Genomic DNA, 25953 nt, shown 5'->3' on the forward strand with positions numbered 1-25953 from the left:
CAGTCTTTCCATGCCTGCTGATCCTGCATGCACATGCATGCGCACACGCATGTGTTCACACACACACACACACACACACACACACACACACACACAGAGAGAGAGAGAGAGAGAGAGAGAGATGCATGCTGGGTATTCCACCTTCAGCAATAAAAACATTATTCTCATGTCTATCAGCATTCTGATAATTGAAATATAAATAGGCTTGTCAACTATTATGATGATAGTAGAAAAAATTGTGAATGAAGGGAAAAGAAAGAATGACAGCAGTTAGAGAATTATCATCTTTTATTATGGTTCAGCATTTTGACATCATCCCAGTTTTCCTCTACAAATTACATAAATGAAGCTCTCTAAATAAATCTTCAGCCCTACCGCAGCAGAAATTTCCCATGAGGCAGAGAACAACGAAACCATAAAATTCTGAGTAACCAATCTGTGCTATGGTATTGCACCAAAGACCAAAAATCATAAGGCAGCTGGACATGGTTGAGCATGAGTTCTGTGACTACAAGTATAAATCCCTAACTCCTAGCCCTGGGGAGATTTATCTTCTGCAAAACCAATTAGTTACTTGGTTATTGGTAGTGCAAATGCACACAAGAAAGAAATACAGATAGCATGCTGACTATTAGTGAATGTTGTATTAATGTTTGAACATGCAACATGAGTTTATGTTCTCAAGACAATACCTAAGGACAGCAGCAAATGTCACATACACCATTAACAAATACATATATTGCAGACATATCAAAAGAGAAACACGTACTAAATTTTCTAATTCGTGCATGACTTCTTGTCATGCACCAAACAGTTCTCGTGAATCTCAGAAATCAAGGCTGTAAAGTTCTCATCAGTTTCTGTGATCACTACAGCTTTTTGCAGATCCAGGTGATGAAAAATAACACATGGATTCTTCTAATTTCAAATTAACAATCAAGAAAATTGCATTGTCTGTACAAAGAAAAAGACTTAGTCATCACAATTTTACAAGCATGTAGGGATACATACAGGCATTCCTGACATGTAACATCAAAATTTATGGCTTTGCTAAATATTCATCTGGAATATTAGACACTGAGATGACGACTGCATTCTAATGTTGCTTGTTTTCATGCACTCAATCTGTATCTGGATCAAGTTTGAGAATTTAGATACTTTCTCTAGAGCATGAGGCCAAGGAAAGATAATATAATTTCTCATCCGTGTAGACTATATTTTGAAAATTCACGTATTATCCCTTATTTTTTGACTATACAGTACCTACCAGCACTACCTACAACAAACTTTTCAAGCGAAGGATGTGAAAATGCACATGTGCAAAAGCACTTGAGCGTCCTCAAACACCACTACATGATCTGATACTCATGCACAAGGTCCAAGAAATGTAAAATCCTGAATTCTAAATAGTATTTTAAAGACAAGCTGTTTATGAGAGCATAAAAGGATTGAGTTGAGAAACATGTCTCTGACATTTAATTCAACTCAAACTTTTGCTACCTTCAGTTCATCTTAAGTCCAAACTTTTGATAGTTGATACTTTGAATGATGATAACATTGCAAGAATTAAGACTGATAACAATCAAAAGCCATGAACTTGTGATCTATAATTGATTCTTGTAAGTTGAAAACACAGAAGCAATATTTCTTATTCCTGAAGAAAAATCCTTTTTGCAATTTCCTCGAGGAAAACAAAAGTAATGGTAGCATATAGTCCATCAACATGATATATATCATCAGATGTCAAATTACTCAAATACTTTCAGAAATTGAGGTTATGAGGAACTCACCAACAGAAGCAGGATCGACATGTACATAGAAACTGGCAGCTACTATTAGATAGCAAAGAATAAGCATTAAACCTTTGAAGTAGTTTGAAGATCCATCCTGAAATAAAATTAGAGATGAAAGATAAGCATAAAGAAAAAAAACAGGATCTTCATATGGTTTTTATTGATTTAAAAAAAGTATAGTATAGTCACTAGAGAAGTGTGGTGGGTGTTAGAAAAGAACGAAATTTTTATTAGATATATTAATATGATAAAGAACATGTATAATGGATTGGTCATTGGAATGAGAACTATTGGTGGTAATACTAGTGAGTTTCTAATCATGATAAGTTTCGCATCAAGAATCTGCTCCAAGTTCTTATCTTTTCGCGTTAGTTATAAATAACTTACTAGGCATATTCAGAATTATATTCCTTAGTGCATGCTATGTATGGATGGAATAGTCCTACTGGATGAAACTAAGATTGGAATCAATCATCAGTTGGAATTATAAAAAAGTACCTTAGAATCTAAGAATTTTAGGTTAAGTAGGACGAAAACATAATGCATGGGATGTAGTTTAAGTAAAATTAAAAATAGAAATGAAAGTGGAGCGAAAAATTAAGAATCATGAAATTTCTAGTAGTTATAATTTTTGGTATTTAAGATCGATTATTCATAAAGAATAAAAAGATTGAAGAGAATGTTATCCATAAGATTAAAATATATTGGATAAAATTGAGAAGCACAATTGGGATATTATATGATCGTAGAGTACCTGCTAAGTTATAGGAAAAAATTTATAGAACAAACAGACAACTACTTATGCTTTATGGTACAGAACATAGTATACTATACTGGTCGATACTGGTGCGTATCGAATATAATACTCGAGCCCATGGCCTAGGCTCAACTCATATCAGAGCTTGCTTGTAAGATGGTGCTCTATTCTTATCTGAGATAGAGAACATGGGACGAATCCCTTGCTTCTTCATTCAAAGCCCTCGCCCCACCTTTATCCCCCACCCAAGCTCCCCACGAGCACCCAAGTTCTCTTGCCTCTCACCCCCACGAGCACCCAATCTCCCATCCAACAAGCACTCAAGCTCCACCCCATCACCTCTCTCATTCCCCTTCTCTGCCCAAACGCCTCAAACTCCTACCTCTCTCCTTCCCATTCTCCTCCTCTTCACCCCTCTCTCCCCCTATATCTCTCTCTTCTCCCTTCGTGTGTGAATGTGCGTGTGTTAGGGGTGCTCCCTTCTCCCATCTCTGTGCATGTAATAGCAGACCTCTCTTCCACTCACTCTCTTTCTCACCATCCCCATTAGTATCTCTCTCCCCCACCGTGCCACCTACGATCTCTCGGTATATGAAAGCATGGCAAGGTTAGTAGTCTGATTACTAGAACAGCAATAATTTTTTCTGTTATAATGATTGTTAGTTAGAAATTGGTATTTCAAAATTTTGGAGAATTTTTAAAAATTATTTAAAATATTAGTGCGGCACTATTCAATAAAGCAAGGTTAGTAGTTTGGTTACTAGAAAAGCTGTAATTTCTCCTATTATAATGGTTGTTAGTTAGAAATTCAAATTTCAAAATTTTGGAAAATTTTTAGAAATTATATTAAAATATTAGTGTGGCTTTGATTCGATATAGGTGTGGTTTTTGGATTATTAGGTCCCCAATGATCTTTGTAAAGTGATTAGATTACCTAGTTGTAGGTGCATGCAAGATAAGTAACAGTTTACACTTTATAGTGCCTATTTAAAACTATTTGCAAAATAATCCATATCTAATATTGTGCAAATTATTATTACAATTCCAAATTTATGTATATAACATCTCTGTAATTATATGAAATTGATTATGATTGCATTACCATTAGTTAACTGCATGATTATCACCTATTATGTATAACTTTTATATAATTGGATCAACCATGTGAAGTTATATTTGTTGTATGCTTAGTGTAAAACTCGAAGTGGTATTGTAAAAGAAAAGAATGCTTGGATTTTGTGTATGTATATATATGTATATGCATATCTACATATATATGTGCATACATATATATGTATAATTATGTGTGTGTATCACTTGACTCTCGGCTTGAGTATGATATGGATCCAGACTTGATTACGTGACCTATGCCATAACAGGTAAATATGCCAGCATGACCTAAGCTGTAGGGGTTAAATGCGGCCACTGATTATCGTTCCAAAATTTGATGAGCCCCTGCCATAGGGGTTAAATGTGGCAGTGACCCATGTCACAGGGGATGAACGTAGCCACAGTCATGGCTGTAGAGCTAAAATAAATTAGAAACTTGATATTCGGGATCAAGCATATGAATGTATGTATAGTTGAATAAGAGATAAGAGATTTTACTTTATGATGATAAAATGTATTGCTTCATTATGTGGATATTATTCAAAAGACAAAATATATTATTTCACCATGTGGATACTATTGAAAGTAAATGTTATGAACTTATAAAGACGTATCATGCCTTGTATAATTTCATTGAGCTAAATTATTTAATATGGCTTGATCCAGTTCTACAAAGTGGATTTATTACTTGCTGAGCCGTGAAGCTTGTTAGTTTCACTTTTTTTTCTAGATCCAAGAACAAAAGACAAGACTGGTATCTACTTTGAGGGAGAGCACTTAGAGCAATGCCATCTTTGTAGTTAAAGTAGATTTAGTCTTGGTCAACTTATATGTACTAAAGTGTTGTTTGACAATTATGTATAAATAACTTAAATACTAGAAGTTTTGAGCTGTAAATTTGGAAGAAGGTACCTATTTATAACTTGAGGTAGTGTGTACGAATATATGTGATACTTTCTTTAATAGTTTAGTCATTTTGACAATCATTACTGCCTGTGTATGAATTTTATATTTATATTTTCTAGATTATGTTAAATTCATTAACAGGTGGAAAGCCTTGCATGCTTATAAGGCTAACTTTTGTGATGTATACGACAATTGTCATACCCTCGAACTATGATTTTAGGGTTAGGGGCGTGACATCAAGTGTACCATATAGTAGCGATACCAAATCAGTACACTGTATGGGGGGTATATCGAGTATCTGTATACTAAATCGAGCCTTGTACTGGGCGTACCAATACTGTACCAAGATGTAACCAGTACGAAATCCAATACCAAGATGATGAACCTTGGTACAGAATATTGAACTATTTGAAAACATGTACACGATGAGTATGGCTGAAATGAGAACGTTGAGGTGGATATATTGTAATACAAGAAAAGATAGTATGAAGAATAAAGTCATTCGTAGAAAGGTGGAGGTAGCACCAATCGAGGACATAATGAGAGTATGACTTAGATGATTTAGACATGTACAACATAGGCTGAAGGATGCGCCAGTATGAATGAGTGATATGTAGAAGAAAAGAGAGGTAGAAGAAGTCGACTAAAAATCATATAGCAGTAAAAGACTTGATATCACTATATCTTTTAAAATGTATGACTCTATATAGAGCAGAATGGAGGAAAAGAATTTGTGTAGCCCACCCTATCTAATTTGGGATGTAGGCTTAGTTGAGCTAAGATAAATTTTTATTAGAAGTAAAATTAGGAACAAGCGATTATAGAGCAACTGATAAACCAAATATATTATTACCAATAAGGTTTCAAATATAGATACTAGATCTCCTGCCCTTTGTTTGCATGAATGGTACAATACTAAGTATTGACACACCGTGTACTGGTGTCAGAAATATGCGAGAATGGTATTGGTACCATTCACACCATCCGTTTCGGCAGAATTTGAAACCTTGGTTGCCAACATGTAGTTAATTTCACTATTTATGATCAAATTAGAGGAATAAATGTCAAAATTTATCAAATGATCTTAATCAGGCCATATATTTTGTCGACAAAGAAGAATATAAGGATGAGCGGCAACCCATTTAAGGAAAGAAGCCAGAGATCAATCTACATTTATATTTCTGAACAAAAGAAAAGTCATCATTTCAATTTCCAAGAAATAATTCCCAAATTCTAGAAGAAGATACTGCTATTTTCCTAATTTGCATGAGGTGTACCTGCAACATGAAGGCTACAACTAATACTGTAATAAAGAGGGTTGCTGTCTCAAAGAGTTGAAAATTTAAGTCCATTGGTTGTCCCATAATCCACCCTATTACCACACAGAATGGGATCTGCAAAACAGTATAACAAAAAGAGTTAGATACATAATGCAGATGAGAGAATATCATCGAAGAACATCAACAAAGCTCAAAGCAGAATCTATTTAATTTTGTAGTAACAGTTGTTCCAAGCATACAATTCTATAAAAAGGTGCATTCTTTACATTTAGCTGCATCTTGTACATTTTTAAACAACTCTTAGATATCAAAATAACTTCCGTGATGACAAAGGCAAAAGAAGATGTAGAGGTACGCTTACCCCAAGCATGGATATTTGTGTAGATGATCCTATTGCAACTCCAAGGGAAATGTCCTACATAAGGAAGTCGAAAAAAATCAGTTTTGGATGACTGGAAAAGAAAATGGAGAGTTAAGAAACTTACAAGTTTATCCTTCATGGCAAATATAATGGCACTTGCATGCTCAGCAGCATTCCCCACAATTGGGAGCAAAATAACACTTATAAAAGGAACAGGAATTCTCCATGCAACTGAAGCTCCCTGTAATTCAAACACAAACTAAATAGATTGTGGATGAAATAGTGGCAGGAAGACATTATATTGGCAAGAAAGAAATAAATAATGAAATAGCAACAGGAGAATTTAAGCAAACTGGTACTCTTGTCAGATATGAAACTAAAATCAATTAATCATGGCTTGTGCATTTAAAACATATTTCTAATCAATAGACATGAAAAAAAATCCATTTGAATTTGCACATTTATTTTGTTGAACAGTTCAAAAAAAAAAAAGAGTGGCATGGAATGTAGTTCATGGATGTTATTCTGAAGATGTCCTCGACTATTATGTAATCCCTAAGTATCTCTATGTAAATGGTTGTTTCATTTAGTTATTAAACAAGAACTATAAAGCTGAATACTTGATATGACAATAAATGACACCAAATACCCAAAAAAAAAAGTGAACCAGAAAGGTAACATCATAATTACCAGATATATTACCTGTAAGGCATCAACTAAGTATTCAGAGAGGACTGAAATACAAGCAGTCAAAATTGCAAGCCAGATGAATGCCTCCCATTGAGAAATCTCAGCGACTTCCTCATCAACTAAGCTACCTTCATGCTGGCTTCCTCCCTTACACATTAATTTAAAGAACATCATTTGACAATCTTGAAACCCAAGTATGATAGAACTGCATGAATACAAAAAATTTGGGGTATCTGCATAAGCAAACTTGTGCATCTGCCAACAATTCACTGCTACAATAGAGCATATCACAAATTAGTTTAATTTATCTTTTGTTTAAATTAATTCTCAGTTATATGTTAATCTGCATTCCGAAAAGTTAAGTATTATGGTAAATCAAGCGTGGAACAAGTGGAGGTTTCTGACTACAGAGATGTTAAAAAACACGATGGAACAAGGCTAGCAACAGCATTCTCCATTTTAAGGTTCAAGGAAATAATGAAAGACAAGTCTTTGAATTTAATAATCATCACAGAGAAGTTATTTATGATCATAATCTGCATGATGCACCACTTTTAACCTAAAGGAGAGATAAAAAGGAAAACTATGGACAAGTGTTTTTCCCCTCCTCAATGGCTGTAAATGGATAACAATTTGCTAGTTCTACTATCGACCCAGATGTCAGATTGGTTAACAGGCTGGTACTCTATGTATCATGGCATTCAACCATTAAAAAGGAGGTTATCATAGTCCAACTTATCAAGAAACTAGCTAATTCCATAAAGTAAGAAAGCTATTAGGACAAAAAATTAACCAACATTCAAAATCAAGTAGTTTAAGAAAAAGAACCACCAGAACATCAATGAATGACAGCAGTTACAATTTAATGTTCATTTTAGCAGGCCAATCAACATTATAAGGCTATCCACATAAAAGGAATGCTTTATAGTGCACAGCTATATATGAAATGCCATAAGAATGCAGCACATCATTTATACTTAGCTGTTTGCAATAATGTATACAGGACCAACCTCGTGAACTGGATCATGCGTATTTTTATTTTTTAACTGGAAAAAGAGATAGGCAGCATAAGCCACGAGCATAATGCAGCTGCTAAATCTTGAAAGGGCTAATTCCGACTTGCCATATTGTACTTCAGTATGGGTATAGTGGAGCACAGCAGGAAACAGTAAGCCCATGACTGCCATTAAAAGCAATCCAGAGTTCACTACAGCAGCCGCCTGTCCATAAAAATAGAAGCACTAACTAAACTTCATGATACAAAGTAACTATATGTCCACTAGATATGAAAGTAAGTACCTTATTAAAAACTTGCTCCTTTTTTATAAAAATAATCCCTCCACTGAAAAATGCACACCCAAGGACCAACAGCATGTTTGACAATATGGATCCCAAAAGTGACTGTTGAACAACACGTATCATTCCACTTTTCAGTGCAAAGATTGATATTATCAATTCCGTTGCATTACCAAATGTAGCATTTAAAAGACCACCCACTGCATGTCAAATTGAAATGATAAAATAATAAGTGAATCATTCAGACATAATGGTAATAATCATGCCAATGCCATATATATAGAAAGCACTTATTAAGAATAAATTCAACAAAAATCAACTATTAACTCAAATATTATTCTTCCTAGATAAGTAAAATAACCATGATGTGGGGTGAGTAGGATGTGTCAATCTCCAAGATTGGTAGATCGATCACAATCAAACTGGAAGCAGGTGTTGAATGAATTGTTCAATAAATTAGGTTTCTCTGGACAAGTTCAAGTGAATTCATTAAAATTTACAAAAAACAGACGTCATCTTATTTTCTTTTGCAATTATAAGGGAGATCACTGAACTTTTTTTTGAGGAAATAATCAGAACATTTGAAGTGATCAAGTTTGGTCCTGGCATCTCCATCAATACCAGCTAAAAAGATTAACATCCAACAGCTTCACTTGAACTGGGCATTGCCACAGTGGTAAGACCACCTTCATCTAATTCTGGAAGCTCTGAGTTCAACTCTTGAGTAGCGAATCCCAAGCATCCAAATTTGGGTAGCTCCCGGGCAGTTCTCCTCTCAGGAAAAAGGAAAAGGAAAAAAAATGTAAAGTGTTCACCATCCTTCTCTTTCAAGATATACCTGACAACCTTATCATGCATGCAACTTTTGTTGGAGGATGTAGTAAAAGCAGTATTGTGTTCCATGTGTTTCATCATGTTATTTTAAGAGTAAAATCATATATCGAAATTTAATAAATTAGTAAAAAAAAGCTAAATGATAGGAAACTATAAAAAAAAGAAATTAAAAAGAAATTATATATCCTAATCATAAAGTTAACAGATATCTGATTAATCTTAGGAACTATAACAATTAGACAGGCAGTTCATCCAGCAGGATGACTGTAAAACACAAAAACCAGATAACTCTAGCAATAAAAGCATCAGTCACCAAATTTGGGACAACCGTGTAAGAGGGCATTCACGAATCACAAGAAGCTAATGACGGGGTATCAAATGTAACTTAAGATTCAGTAGAGCAGCAAAACCAGCATGCGGATCCCTACAAGCAAACCATCAAAAGGAACCCATTGAAATTGGTGAGAAAAGTCTAAAAAGAAAGCCGCCTGGTGGGACACAAAGTGTGAAACATGAATCAGTACCACAATCAACAGATGTGAGTTATAGATACCAGGAACTCTGAAATGGTAAAAAAAATTCTTCACCATAATCAAAAATTTTTAAAAAAAAAAAGAATCACAAAGCATAGAAGCAAGGTTAAATAGGTTTTCATAGGGCCCTAATAGATGATACTAAGTATTTAATTAATGGACCAATATGCATCTGTAGAACATACTTTTCATGAAAATAAAGAATGTAAGGAAGGAAGAGTTGAGAGGCCTCCCAAGTCACCAAATCATGATAGATTTGATCACTTGGGCCCTGTTTGGCAAGGCTGCCAGATTTCAGTTTTTCTTTCCAAAAACACAACTCAGGGCAGAACAGGTGTTTGGTAACACAGATTTCATTTTCAGTTTTTTGAAACTGGAAACCATTTTCTAGAAATTGATTAAACCAGAAAATGTGGTTTTGACTTTTTTTGAAAACTGGCAACTGCCTACCACCACTCCCACTGCTCACCACTGGTCACCACAGCCAAATTGGCCGCCACCTTCACCTGCTACTGGCCATCGCTGCCAGCCATTGACCCCTACCACCGATCGCCGCCTCCCGCTGCTTGTTGCTGGTCATTGCTGATCACCCCCTGCTACTGGCAATCACTGCCACCCACTACCACCACTGGTCACCTGTTAGGGTTTCCCAGTGCCCTAGGGCGCAGCGGAAGATACGGGATTATAAAATTTTCTTATAAAACCCATTATATGAAACCCTAATAAGCCAAGATCGACTTAATAGTATAACCAAATAATGTAAAAAATATAATCTTGGTATAGAAGAATACCTATCACGCTATATCCAATATATCTGAAGATGTCCTAAAGTGCCCAAATGTTCACCCTCCGATGTTGATCCACACAGGAATGGGTTCAAGACTCTAGCTCCACCAAAACTTGATTCTAATTGTTCAATCCTTCCAAAGGATTTAATTGGCTGATTTTCCTTCACTTCCTTCTTCCTTTCTACCTCTAAAACATTCACTAGCCTTTTTGTCCTAAAGAAGACCCTCTTGTCTTGGGTTAGGACAAAAGAGAGACTTGTAAGAAAGAAGGGATAAGGGAGAGAGAAGGAGAGGCTTTTTCTTGGATGATCTTTAGAACCCTAAGGCACCTCCTTATTTATAAGAGATGGAGGGATGCATCATAAAGGGATGCATCCCATCCACACACCTCATCATGATGAGGCATGTGCCAAGAGATGCATCCCATCATGATGGGGTGCTAAGGAGAAGGGTGTATCAACTTCTTTCTCACATCTCCCTCTTAAATCCTGATGATCCAAGGGCTCAAATGCAGTGAACCAAAGCCAAAGGTCCAGATCTAGGCGCCATCTAATGGTCCAGATCAGGGCATCATCATCCAGGGTGTCATCCAATGGTCCAGAAGCAAGATGCCATCACCGATGGTCCAGATTCAGGCGCTGAGCAACGGTCCAGATCTTTCATCCAGAGAGCCATCCAGTGGTCCAGATTCAGGCGCTGAGCAACGGTCCAGATCTTTCATCCAGAGAGCCATCCAGTGGTCCAGATTCAGGCGCTAACCAGTGGACCAGATCCTTCATCCAGGAAGCCATCCAATGGTCCAGATGAAGGCGCCAACCAGTGGACCAGATCCTTCATCCAGGAAGCGATCCAATGGTCCAGAAGTGAAGGCCCTATCAAACCCAATCCAATTGGGTTTAACCAACTTAAAGAAAACATTAAACCTAATCAAATCAGGTCTAATTAAAGCCAAATGGGTTTCAACTCATGGCTAACCCATATTAGGTCATGATCTAATCATATTAGGTCATGATCTAATCATATTAGATCAACCTAATCTAAGAATCATATTCGAATTTAATTTGAATCAGGAGCTAGGATTTGCAACACGTGCTAGCATGTTCATCTTGCAAACATGATCTAATCCAATTAGACCCTTGATCAATTCCCTTGTGTGTGACCCATTGGGTTCCTTATCTTAGCCAGCAGTAGGTGCAGGTGCAAGTTGACCTAACCTGATTAGAATACCTCTAATCCAATTTAGGTTCAATTTAGTGCTAAACCTGACTTAGCAATCAGAACCTTTCTGATGCTTTGATCTAATCAAACTCTTTGATCCGATCAACCCACAAGACATGATTGACGTCTAGCAACGTATCATGTCTACCCGGAAGATGAGGAATGTATTGGACAAATCCAAACATATCCTTCAGTGGAAAGTTACTATGCAATTCAATCCCTCAGTCATACTACATCCTGAATAAGTGCATGAGTATGGATCAATATCAAACTCAATCACTTATTCATGTCTCTCTCAATCTTTTATATGATAATTCAAACAATGAAACATTAGAAACTCTTTCTAATATTCATTTTGCTTTGATCAAAGGCTTCTTGAATCATCATAAGATTAGAGTAAGTAGGATGTTACCTTCTCTTACTAGAAGTAACTGATTCCTTGTTGACCTACTCACAACCTTCGTACAAAATCCACCATATCCAGAATACCCCGTGCACAACGCAATGTCGTGAATGAGGGTAAACCAAAACATAGCTTCAAGTGCACAAGGTACCATGGTGATCTCAGGTCTAAGGATCACTTGCACAACTCCCACTATGAGAACCATCTTTTGATAATTAAGTAAGAATCCATAAGATGTTCTCATGGCTGGTCATTTCAGTGAACTCATTCCTCTAATGAGCACCCACATCTTTGTATTAATGTCTCACACAAGTGATTGTGAGATCAATCACCCTCTACATTGAGCATACATAAGATGTGCCAGTCTTTCCGGTAATATTGATCCCCGACTCAATATACCAATTTGACTGGGAATATTCTAAATTAGGATTTTAGGATTTTAGGTCTCACTGGTATGATCTCATCATAACCCTAAAACCAATGTCCTAATTTATGGGGTTCATCATCCAATAATAAAATAGATAAGCAGCAAATGATGAAACACAATGCCTTTATTGATATATATCGAGTGTCAAAGTACATGATTTGGAGGATTACAAAGAGAAATCCATCAAATGATTGGCTTATAGGGCATCTACTCTTTCAATCTCCCACTTGCACTAAAGCCAATCGCCCTTATATTTTAACCCCATACAATCGAGGTGACGATTGAATTGCTGCTGTGGTAGAGCTTTAGTAAATGGGTCTGCTATATTGTTCTTTGTGTCTACTCGTTCAATCTTGACGTCTTGTCTTTCGATTATCTCTCGAACAAGGTGAAAGCGTCTCAAAATGTGCTTGGATCTATGATGAGACCTTGGTTCCTTAGCCTGTGCAACTGCTCCAGTGTTATCGCAATAAACTGGGACTGGTCCGGCAATCTCAGGAACTACACCCAGCTCTGTGATGAACTTTTTCATCCAGACTGCTTCCTTAGCAGCTTCACTAACAGCTATGTATTCTGCCTCAGTAGTTGAGTCAGCTACAGTTTGCTGTTTGGAACTTTTCCAACTCACAGCTCCACCATTCAAAGTGAAAATATATCCAGAGATTGACTTGCTATCATCTGGATCAGATTGAAAGCTAGAATCTGAATAGCCTTCTAGTTTCAATTCTGATCCTCCATAAATCAGAAAAACATCTCTAGTCCTTCTCAAGTATTTGAGAATGCTTTTCACAATTTTCCAATGATCCTCCCCGGGATCTGCCTGAAATCTACTTACCATACCTAAGGCATAAGCTACATCAGGCCTGGTACATAACATAGCATACATGATCGACCCTACTGCTGAAGCATAGGGAATAGAACTCATTCTATTCCTCTCTTCAGATGTCTTAGGAGACATCTTCCTAGAGAGTTGTATGCCATGTCCTATGGGTAAGAAACCTTTCTTACTTCCATCCATGCTGAACCTCTTCAGCACATTATCTATGTACCTAGACTGGGACAAACCTAGCATCCTTTTAGATCTATCTCTATAGATCCTTATACCAAGTATATAGGATGCTTCACCCAAGTCTTTCATGGAAAATTTCTTTGATAGCCAAGTCTTGACCGATTGCATCATTGGAACATCATTTCCAATGACCAATATATCATCCACATATAATATCAAGAAGACAATAGCACTCCCACTAGTCTTCTTGTACACACAAGGTTCATCTATATTTTTAATGAAGCCAAACTCTTTGACTATCATGTCAAAATGGATGTTCCAACTTCTAGATGCCTGCTTTAATCCATAAATGTATTTCTTAAGCCTACATACTTGATTTGCTCTCCCTCTTGAGACAAATCCCTCTGGCTGTGTCATATAGACCTCTTCCTCAAGATGACCATTAAGGAAGGCGGTTTTGACATCCATCTGCCAGATCTCATAATCATAGTATGCAGCTATAGCAAGCATAATCCGAATAGATTTGAGCATAGCTACTGGCGAAAAAGTTTCATCATAATCAATGCCTTGTTTTTGCCTGAAACCTTTTGCCACTAGCCTGGCCTTGTAGGTTTCTACTTGGCCATCAGCTCCTATCTTCTTCTTGTATACCCATTTGCACCCTATTGGAATCACTCCCTCAGGTGCATCAACCAAAGTCCACACTTGGTTTGTATACATAGAATCTATCTCGGATTTCATGGCGTCCAACCATTTGTCAGAGTCCCTACTCTTGACAGCTTCCGAATAGGTCAGAGGGTCATCGTTATCAATGATGTGGGCTTCATCATTCTCAATAATAAATCCATACCTCTCAGGTGCATTTCGCACTCTTTCTGACCTTCGAAAAGGAGTAGTGTGTAGTGGCTGTACCTCTTCCATGGGTATATCTGGTTGAGGATTATTATGTGTCTCACCTTGTAGGTCTTGAACTTCATCAAGTTCAATTTTTCTATCCTTGCCCTTTTCTAAAAAAAACTCTTTTTCCAAGAAAATGGCATGCCTAGCAACAAATACCTTTTGTTTGGTAGGATTATAGAAGATATATCCTAAACTGTCTTTAGGATAACCTACAAATATACATTTGTCCGATCTAGCACTTAGCTTATGTCCAAAATTTCTTTTGACATAAGCATGACAACCCCATATCTTAAGATACTTAAGATTAGGTTTCTTTCCTTTCCATATCTCATATGGAGTGCTAGATACAGACTTAGATGGTACTCTATTTAATACTAATGCAGCAGTTTCTAGGGCATGTCCCCAGAAGGAAATTGGAAGATTTGTGAAGCACATCATGGACCGTACCATATCTAATAAGGTACGATTCCTTCTTTCAGCTACACCATTTAATTGTGGCGTATATGGAGGTGTCCATTCAGAGAGTATACCCTTTAATTTAAGATAGTCTAAAAATTCACTAGAAAGGTATTCTCCTCCTCGATCAGATCGAAGGATTTTAATACACTTTCCAGTTTGTTTTTCGACCATACTTTGATACTCTTTAAATTTATCAAAGGCTTCGGATTTATGTTTTATTAGATACACAAAACCGAACCTTGATAAGTCATCAGTAAATGTGATGAAGTAAGAGTATCCATCTCTAGCTTGAGTTGACATAGGACCGCACACATCAGTGTGTACAAGTTCTAACAACTCACTTGCCCTTTCTCCATGTCCCGAGAATGGAGACTTGGTCATTTTACCCATAAGACAAGATTCACAAGTTCCTAATGATTCAAAATCATAAGGATCAAAGAATTTATCTTTATACAACTTATGTAACCTTGTCTCACTAATATGACCTAATCGGTAATGCCAGAGAAGGGTATTATTAATATTTTCTCTTTTTCTTTTATTATCTTTGCCAATATGAAACATAACATTATTAAGACATAATACTAAAAGACCATTTTCCATAGTGCCATAACAATAATACTCATTAGATAAAGAAATAGCGCAACCATTGCTCTTTCCATTTATTTCGAATCCTTTCTTAAGCAACAAAGGAATTGAAATTACATTTCTAATGATTTTTGGCATAAAATAACAGTCTTCTAGCTTCAAGAACTTTCCGGAGGGTAGCTCCAGTATGTAGGTGCCAACAGCTTCAGCCTGGATGGATTCTCCTCCAGCGCCATATAGCTCGAAGTCACCTTTCTTCAGTCTTCTAATTTTCTGCAGTCCATGCAAAGATTTGCATATGTGAGAACCACAACCGGTATCCAATACCCATGAATTAGAATCAGAAGAACTTAATGTCATATTGGCATGTAATAAAAACATACCTTTTGATGCAACACTTGCATCAGGCTTCACACTTGCAAGAAAGCTCTTGCAGTTCCTTTTCCAATGCCCCGTCTTGCCACAGTGGAAACAGGTACCGGGTCCAGAGATTTTCTTTCCCTTCTTCTTTTTGATGCGACTCTTAGGGTTTAGTTTTTTCTTTGAACCCTTGTTGCCCGACTTCTTCTTTGAGCTCTCACCAACAAGAAGGATCGGACCCTTGTCCTTCTTGATGTGAGACTCTGCTGTTTTCAGCATATTTAGAAGCTCAGGCAGGGAGGAATTCAGTTTGTTCATGTGATAATTCACGACAAACTGCGAGAATGAGTCGGGTAGTGATTGCAGGATCAAATCCTGACTGAGCTCACTGTCCATAGCAAAACTAAGTTGACTTAATCGAGTGATTAAGTCTATAACCTTTAAACAGTGGTCTTGCACAGACGATCCCTCGATCATTCTAGCACGGAACAACTGTTTAGATATCTCATATCTAGCAGTTCTGCTCTGCTCACCATATAACTCCTTTAAGTTAAGGAGTATAGAGTGAGTATCCATGCTATCATGCTGCCTCTGCAATTCATTATTCATAGAAGCAAGCATAATACATTTGACAGTCAAACTGTCATTTTTCCACATACGATATGTGGCCAATTCCTCCTCAGTTGCATCTTCCCCTGCTGACCCTAGGTCAGGGGTTTCAAGAATGTAGGAAAGTTTTTCTTGTGTGAGAACAATCTTTAAATTTCTCAACCAATCCACATAGTTGGGACCAGTCAATTTGTTTGTATCTAAGATACCTCTAAGTGAGAGTGAAGATGCCATTTTTGCAGAATTAATCTATAATTACAAAGAACACTAATATAAGCAGACCAATCATGATGACATGTATTCAATCAGACAAGGACTTTTATCTAATTGTTACTCCCACTATTTTTGTCGAATATCATAACCCTCAAGTATGATGAATGAGAAAATACTAATTTTCTTAGTGGGGTTGAGATCCAAATTCCTTATAAAAGACCTTGTGGGAATCACAACAAGCCCTTATAAGTTCAAAGGTAGGAAACTCTTTCCAATTGCATCCCATGCAATTCCCAACTTTATTCTATCCTCTAGCACACATATAGTCTTGTGGGAATCACAACAAACTATTGTGTCTAGTTAAGTCAAACCCTTCATTTTTATACAGTCATATTTGAATAATGCTGCCCTTGTGGGAATCACAACAAGACAACATATTAAAATATGCCATATGCATCATATGCACCAAGATATTACAATATCAATCCCTAATACTAGCCTTGTGGGAATCACAACAAGCTAGCGTAGATATTGACATAATAATATTTAAGCATGAAGGAAGGACCTTTATAGTGTTATATCAGCAATTAGCTTTTCCATGGAGGTCAATCAAATGTTGGCCAGGTAAGCAGATGGGAGGCTCTCCTTACTTAGTAAGGTCCTAATTAAATAACCACCTGTAGCCTCTTTCCTAGACACCAACTTAGTCAATTGATTCAGAATGGCTCAGCTTAAAGCAATTAACACTACGACTTAATTATGAATTTAGTGAGGGCTTTCAAATAGTAGTATCTTACTAACATTAAGCTCAACCATAAAGGACAATCAAATAATTGGCCAGGAAAGCAGGTGGGAGGCACCCCTCACTCAGAGAGTGAGGTCCTAATTAAGTAACCACCTGTGGCTTCCTTCCTAGACACCAACTGAGTCGATTGTTCCAGAATGGGTCAGCCCAAAGTTTTCATACTACTATATTGGTCTCATTGCACATTCTATAATTTAGCACTAGCAATTATACTATGCTACAACATGAATATAACACTATCTCATAGCATAAACTAATCATGCATACAAACAACCTAGCTATCTCATAGCATCAAGATAATAGCATGTATTATCATTTGGTTAAACTGATTAAGGGTGGCTCTGATACCACTGTTAGGGTTTCCCAGTGCCCTAGGGCGCAGCGGAAGATACGGGATTATAAAATTTTCTTATAAAACCCATTATATGAAACCCTAATAAGCCAAGATCGCCTTAATAGTATAACCAAATAATGTAAAAAATATAATCTTGGTATAGAAGAATACCTATCACGCTATATCCAATATATCTGAAGATGTCCTAAGGTGCCCAAATGTTCACCCTCCGATGTTGATCCACACAGGAATGGGTTCAAGACTCTAGCTCCACCAAAACTTGATTCTAATTGTTCAATCCTTCCAAAGGATTTAATTGGCTGATTTTCCTTCACTTCCTTCTTCCTTTCTACCTCTAAAACATTCACTAGCCTTTTTGTCCTAAAGAAGACCCTCTTGTCTTGGGTTAGGACAAAAGAGAGACTTGTAAGAAAGAAGGGATAAGGGAGAGAGAAGGAGAGGCTTTTTCTTGGATGATCTTTAGAACCCTAAGGCACCTCCTTATTTATAAGAGATGGAGGGATGCATCATAAAGGGATGCATCCCATCCACACACCTCATCATGATGAGGCATGTGCCAAGAGATGCATCCCATCATGATGGGGTGCTAAGGAGAAGGGTGTATCAACTTCTTTCTCACATCTCCCTCTTAAATCCTGATGATCCAAGGGCTCAAATGCAGTGAACCAAAGCCAATGGTCCAGATCTAGGCGCCATCTAATGGTCCAGATCAGGGCATCATCATCCAGGGTGTCATCCAATGGTCCAGAAGCAAGATGCCATCACCGATGGTCCAGATTCAGGCGCTGAGCAACGGTCCAGATCTTTCATCCAGAGAGCCATCCAGTGGTCCAGATTCAGGCGCTGAGCAACGGTCCAGATCTTTCATCCAGAGAGCCATCCAGTGGTCCAGATTCAGGCGCTAACCAGTGGACCAGATCCTTCATCCAGGAAGCCATCCAATGGTCCAGATGAAGGCGCCAACCAGTGGACCAGATCCTTCATCCAGGAAGTGATCCAATGGTCCAGAAGTGAAGGCCCTATCAAACCCAATCCAATTGGGTTTAACCAACTTAAAGAAAACATTAAACCTAATCAAATCAGGTCTAATTAAAGCCAAATGGGTTTCAACTCATGGCTAACCCATATTAGGTCATGATCTAATCATATTAGGTCATGATCTAATCATATTAGATCAACCTAATCTAAGAATCATATTCGAATTTAATTTGAATCAGGAGCTAGGATTTGCAACACGTGCTAGCATGTTCATCTTGCAAACATGATCTAATCCAATTAGACCCTTGATCAATTCCCTTGTGTGTGACCCATTGGGTTCCTTATCTTAGCCAGCAGTAGGTGCAGGTGCAAGTTGACCTAACCTGATTAGAATACCTCTAATCCAATTTAGGTTCAATTTAGTGCTAAACCTGATTTAGCAATCAGAACCTTTCTGATGCTTTGATCTAATCAAACTCTTTGATCCGATCAACCCACAAGACATGATTGACGTCTAGCAACGTATCATGTCTACCCGGAAGATGAGGAATGTATTGGACAAATCCAAACATATCCTTCAGTGGAAAGTTACTGTGCAATTCAATCCCTCAGTCATACTACATCCTGAATAAGTGCATGAGTATGGATCAATATCAAACTCAATCACTTATTCATGTCTCTCTCAATCTTTTATATGATAATTCAAACAATGAAACATTAGAAACTCTTTCTAATATTCATTTTGCTTTGATCAAAGGCTTCTTGAATCATCATAAGATTAGAGTAAGTAGGATGTTACCTTCTCTTACTAGAAGTAACTGATTCCTTGTTGACCTACTCACAACCTTCGTACAAAATCCACCATATCCAGAATACCCCGTACACAACGCAATGTCGTGAATGAGGGTAAACCAAAACATAGCTTCAAGTGCACAAGGTACCATGGTGATCTCAGGTCTAAGGATCACTTGCACAACTCCCACTATGAGAACCATCTTTTGATAATTAAGTAAGAATCCATAAGATGTTCTCATGGCTGGTCATTTCAGTGAACTCATTCCTCTAATGAGCACCCACATCTTTGTATTAATGTCTCACACAAGTGATTGTGAGATCAATCACCCTCTACATTGAGCATACATAAGATGTGCCAGTCTTTCCGGTAATATTGATCCCTGACTCAATATACCAATTTGACTGGGAATATTCTAAATTAGGATTTTAGGATTTTAGGTCTCACTGGTATGATCTCATCATAACCCTAAAACCAATGTCCTAATTTATGGGGTTCATCATCCAATAATAAAATAGATAAGCAGCAAATGATGAAACACAATGCCTTTATTGATATATATCGAGTGTCAAAGTACATGATTTGGAGGATTACAAAGAGAAACCCATCAAATGATTGGCTTATAGGGCATCTACTCTTTCATCACCATCACCACTGTCACTGTATTCGCTGCCAAACAAGTTTCTAAGTTTTTGGTTTTTTAAAAAAGAGGAGCTATTTTCATTTTCCAAAAAAATTAAAAACTGAAAACTGGCAACCATGCCAAATGTTGTGTTAGCAAATGGGTGCTGGTAGGTCATGTGAAGGGATCCTAACTCCTGAAGCAATAGTAGCTCTTATTGCCATGACAAAAGAGGGTAGTTACCGCACTTGTAATGAGAGACCTTCAGGTGAAGAAAACATCGGGTTGTCATGTGTCACTAGTTGTTTTTTTTTGGGTACATTGGCAGCTCACACATAACAAGTGTAGGACTTGCCCAGAAAGTCGGAAAGTAAAATAGACCGCAAGGGAGACAGGACAAAAGCCTGGTCCACCCAGATAAAATCGTCTGAATAATAAGCCGCATAGGAGGCCACTCAATCCGCTGCACTGTTGGCCTCTCTGTAAGCATGAGAGGCCCGATGGGAGATGCATTTGCCTAGCAATTGCATTCCCCTATCAGCACTCCCGATCCATGGATCCCCTCAATCACCATGGCGGAGTCCCTCTTAAGGATAATGCGGTCTGCCCCCAGCACTCGTCTCGCATAGGAACTAGCAGTTAGTAACCATAATAAGAAACTAAGAAGCTCCCAACCTTGCCTGCTCCTTAGTGATGAACCAGCAGTTTCTTAGCCATCTTGGTTAGGATTTAAAATCCACCATGTCTCAAACTATTACAAACAAACAACTTCCTGGATTCTGGAGATGTTCCAGTGGATTGAACCAACAAAGACATGATAGAAAGTAGAAACATTCTTGGCAGAGATCGTAACCAAAAATCATAGCAGTGACTCAAGGCCTTAGCATCTCTTGGAGAATACAAACTTCAGAAGCAATCACAAAAATAGCTGTGAAAAGAGGGTTCATCATCCAATAGCAGGACTCTAGAGTTTACAGGAAAGCCTGCAAATAACCCATTTCCTTGATACTATAAAACTTGAGGAGCATTTGTTAACAATGATTGTTTGCATTAGGACATCACACTAGGATGATTACATCATCACATGGCTACATGCTTACAAACAATTCATCATGAAAATAATTAATCTGCAGAATGAGTAAAGGATAAATCATGGAAAATGCAATAACCTAGAATATATGAAAAAACAATGGCAGCTACACTATTTAACTCAAAAGCTAGGCAAAAGATAGATCCCTTAACTTTACATTAAAAGAAAATGATTGCCTCGTCCCCAAAGAGAATTGAATAGAAATAAAAGATAATGACAATTGCGTATATCTACTCTTGCCACTCTAGCACTAATATGGGAATTCATCTCTCAGTCGAAGTCACTACAAGGGAGTTGAAATTTCCACCACCTTAAGTGACCTACCTAATTTTGTAAGAAATGGGACAAGTTTTGAAAAATAAATTTCACATTTTCACACTCCTTTCATCATTAGTACATATTACAACGAATATACACTGCCAATCTCCTCAATTATGCTTGCCTAATTGATACTCACACCATGCAAAAAGAGCTTCATCTGAAACTTTGGCCCAATAGAGACTAGTCCTCTTTTCCTGCTGAATATAAAAAGATGTCCCTCTTTTATCCTCTTTTGAAAATCAGCTTTTATCCTGGTTTTGCACATCTGAGAGAGAGAGTTGTGCTAGAATACTTGAGAGTATTTGGCTTGAACTGCTTCCTAGTGAAAATCTATGAAGGGTCTCTCAAAATAAAAATCAACATTGTTGATCATGATCTACGACAATGTAAAATGCCTAGTAACAAAAAATCATAAGTTTTTGAGATCTTCTATTCATGCATCAAGTGAAAACAAAATCGACAATTTTAACATTGTGATATCATGTTTTAGCTTGATCCATAGCTCTAAAATATCCAAACTAGCTAACAATTAATTTGCATATATGTTTGGAATTGCAACTGAAATAGTTTATGCTATGTTTTTGCTCACTAGCTATATTGCAACCATTCAATTTTTACAGGCAAAAGAGCTCCAAAATAAATACTTTTTAGTTTCTAAGTATTTTACATATTGTAGATCATGATCAGTGATGCTGATTTTCATTTTGAGAGACCCTTCATCGATTTTCAGTAAGATATGTTGTACCGATACCGGTAGGCATACCGGTCGCCTACTGGACCAGTACGGTTCGAACCAGTTTAAACCAGTTTCGAATTGGCCAACGCGCGCGGGTGCGCATCCGTGCGCTACCTCAGGAACCGCGCGCGGGCGCACTGCCCTGAGGGCAGGCACCGGTGCGAAGGTTCGCACCGATACCGGACTTGTACCACTCGGTTCCGGCCCCATTTTCCACGCTTGAACCAGACCAGTGGTCAGGGACCGGATCGGTTTGATATGGGTGAACCGGCCGGTATGGGCCGGTTCAGCATACCTTAATTTTCACTATGTAGTATTTAGAGGCAAATACTCTCAAGAACATTCCAGCCAAACCATAAGTATAGTGAACTTATGTTTGTGCTCCCCAATCTGTTCACCATTGTATTTTGTGACTATCTCCAAAGGAGTATCAAGCACCATCAGCATCTACCAGGCATACATTTCAAAAGATACTTGAAATGAGTTTGCCGAGAGCGCAAGAATTGCCTATGTTTGTATATCATAGCCATAATATCATCTAAAAGAGGGCTTATCCCATAATATGCATATATGTACAATCATTTTTCCTCGATGAATTATTATCCCATAATATGCATATACCTAGGGTTGTTTGTCCTCAATGAAATCTTGGTTTCTCAAGTTTTTCACAAATTTTTTCAAGTTAATTGAACAAAATGGAATGAAAAACTTGCAGCAGCCCAAGAGAGAATAATCGTAGAAATGTGGAGAAGAGATAGATTGCTAACTACAAAAATCCACCATCATGTTACACGGTTATGTGTGTTATAATTAGTCCTGGATATGCTTTATTTCTTAAAAGAATACAAGGATCTTCAATGGTCCTTGATCTACGCCATCACCACAATGGCAGTGTCTGTATATCATGACTCGTAAAATGCTCCATACCTGAGCTTAATATAGAAAACCAAGAAAAAAGAGACCTGGAATTCTAATATTTATGGAAAACAAAAGCTAACCTGTTGGTCCAGTAAAGAATGCTAACTGCCTGCATCATAGGGAAAGAAAAACTATATCAGCTTACGGTCATGATGCATAGATAAAATGAGAATATCTATCAACGAAGGCATGAAATACAATAAATGATTGGAGAAAAAAATGATAAGACTTCTTACTCGGTAGCAAATCCTAAACGTTCTGCTAAAGGAATAATACCCAACATGCTTAGAAAGAAAACCCATGCCTGCATAAGTTTGAAAATAAAATGTCACAGAAACAAGAGCTGTAAACAGGATTTATATTGCATCTAAAATGATTTGCTAATGTTTGTAGATAAAGCAACAATGGGATGGCGTATAGATCAGTAAACTCACATGGTTAGCAGTCAAATAATTGATCAAGATTGCTACAGGCCCACAAGGCATCAATATATTTATCTTGGCTGTAAATAGCACAACCTTTATGCTCCTGAACAGTTGACTCTTCAGATATTTTACAGAAAAATCTTGTTCAGCATCTGAAAGGGTACCATGCTGGCCTCTGTCCAAACCAAGAGACTTCCTAGCAAGCGTGTCAGGGCTAACAAGGCTTTCATCCTCAAACTCATTGTCCGATCTACCATTCACTGAACCCATCTGTTCTAATCAAGACATTGATATGGAACAATAAGTAGCAAATCAAAAAATGGATAAAGAAATTTTGGAACCATTAGAATCACATAATGAAAAAATGCATTCTATTCTTTTCCACAACTAAGATTATGAATTTGACCAATTTACAATCCAAGAAAGATATAACAGTTAAATTTACGTAGTAAGTACTACACAATATATTTGATAGATATTTGAAACAAGCCACCATGCAAGGTGCATTACAAAATAAACATAGGGAAAATTCACTTCAAGATGAGAATGCACTGTGGACATCTGGGTATTTTCACTCATCTTCTCCATCTGTTTAAAGAGGAAAAGAAGTGAGAAAAAAAAACCAATCCAAGTAAGAGCATCCCAACAAGCATAGTTGCAGATACACCAACAATTTGGAGGCCTGAATGTCCTTGGAGGTCATGAAAATGGCATGTTAATAACTGAAAAAAGAGCAGGGTAGAGCTGACTCTGGTTCCACATCAGGGGAGAAGATTCTGTATCATATTTCACAACCGACGCCCCTGATCAGAAAAGACTTGAATGACAGTAATGAATGTGTCAGGACAAGAACGGCATCGGTCAGAAAAGGAGGAGCGAATTGAGAAAAGGTCTGTGGCAGGAAGGCGACGGTATGGCAGGGTAAAACAGGAAGGCAACGAATCTTTAAATTCTATCCGTCCTCTGTTCAAGTCGTAGCACCTGCCTCGACAGTTTGGTCGTGGAACAGTTTTATTTTTTCGTTTCCAAAAGATAAGAGCCGACGACAGAGACAGCGGTTCGTTCTTGTTCGCATTGTCGCCGCACAGCGGAAATCCTTGGGAGATGAGACGAAGAGAGACTGCGCAGCTCCAAGAAGGGGAGATGATACGCATCCATCCACGAATTATACTATAGAAAGCGGTGGAGAGGAGGGGAGGGAGAGAGAAGGAGAAAGAAAAAGAAAACATGGAATTTCTTGATCGCAGCGTACCTGTGGCGGAGACCCTGAGTTGAGTGAGAGGGAGAGCCGCCGCGACCGCAACCGGAACCGCCTGGGAGAGAGGAAAGAGGCGAGGGGGATATATACAGGGTTCTCGGATATGTGCTCTAGGGTTTAGGCCCCCACGAAGGAGGAGGAGGAGGAGGAGGAGAATTTTGTTGCCGCCGGCATCGCGAGGAACAAAGAAGGGAACAAGTGGGATTCAAGAAAACTTCGGGGAACGATACGGGATCGGTCATCTATCTATCCATCCATCTATCATTTGCGAAGGAGAGAAAAAGATTCAGGGAGGAGAAGGGAGAGATAATGGATGATGATGCCAAGAAAGGGAAATTTCTTGGCAAACGATCCATCACGATGGAGAGAGAGAGAGAGAGAAGCAGCGAGTATCGCTTGTTCAGGAAAGAATAATGAGAATAAATAATGGCGCTAGGCAAAAATAACAACAATAAACGGGGAGAGGGGGGTTAGGAAAGAAAAGGAGAGGGAGCCGAGAGGAGAAGGAATAGAAGCTCCTCGCCACGTTCTCGTTGCGGCCATGGGATGCCAAATAAAAACCGTAGTCTTGCCCTCTTTCTTTATTCTTCACGTTTTTGCCTCCTCTCCGCTTTGTCTTTCCTTAATGGGCTCCATTATGACTAACCAACGGTCGCTCTCATAACCGCCGGGGTTTTCGTACGTACGAACTACTGGCTCCCACCCATATGCCCCGCCTCTCGTCGGATGCAGATAAATAAATAATTTTAATTTACACGCACACATATGTATATATATTTATACGATGCATATGAATAATGGCAACTACTTAGTTAGATTTAAATTAGACATCAAAATTTAAATTCTATTAGTTACATGCTTTTGTGTGTGTGTATATATATATATTTCGAAATCATTTCAAGCTTTATCAGCACATCCTGATTGATATAGTAGCAGCATTCAATATGCAACTTTAGAAAAATTATCTGCCAAAGAATTGACACTGTTTTCAATCTTCTGAGTGTTATTTCTCCTTCACAATGGCATCTTAGTAGATACAAGCATCCACCGTGCGTGCCATAAAAAGGCTTCTTGGCTCCTTTTTCCCAGATCGGAAAGCCGAAGCCTCTAAGATCAGAGAG

General features: G+C 37.9%; 1 protein-coding gene across 1 annotated transcript; it reads right to left on the reverse strand.

The window, feature by feature from the left end:
* Nucleotides 1-128: 128 nt before the first annotated feature.
* LOC103712230 (vacuolar cation/proton exchanger 3-like) lies at nucleotides 129-25392 on the reverse strand. The gene is made up of 12 exons (XM_017844064.3): nucleotides 24827-25392; nucleotides 23584-23844; nucleotides 23386-23453; nucleotides 23230-23258; nucleotides 8197-8393; nucleotides 7908-8117; nucleotides 6910-7044; nucleotides 6332-6448; nucleotides 6208-6261; nucleotides 5844-5960; nucleotides 1791-1887; nucleotides 129-554 (listed from the first exon to the last, which is right to left on the reverse strand). The coding sequence occupies exons 2-12, from the start codon at nucleotides 23842-23844 to the stop codon at nucleotides 532-534; spliced, it is 1308 nt and encodes a 435-aa protein (XP_017699553.1). The 5' UTR covers nucleotides 24827-25392; the 3' UTR covers nucleotides 129-531.
* Between the last annotated feature and the right edge of the window lie 561 nt (nucleotides 25393-25953).

The sequence above is a fragment of the Phoenix dactylifera genome, unplaced genomic scaffold, assembly GCF_009389715.1.
Source record: "Phoenix dactylifera cultivar Barhee BC4 unplaced genomic scaffold, palm_55x_up_171113_PBpolish2nd_filt_p 000243F, whole genome shotgun sequence".
NCBI classification, from domain to species: Eukaryota; Viridiplantae; Streptophyta; class Magnoliopsida; order Arecales; family Arecaceae; genus Phoenix; species Phoenix dactylifera.

Coding starts and splice junctions, on each gene's coding strand:
- LOC103712230 (XM_017844064.3), bottom strand. CDS start 23,844: ATGGGTTCAGTGAATGGTAGATCGGACAATGAGTTTGAGGATGAAAGC. Junction 6,262..6,331: donor TTGCCATGAAGGATAAACTT/GTAAGTTTCTTA, acceptor TTCCTTATGTAG/GACATTTCCCTTGGAGTTGC. Junction 1,888..5,843: donor TTGTAGCCTTCATGTTGCAG/GTACACCTCATG, acceptor ATTTTATTTCAG/GATGGATCTTCAAACTACTT.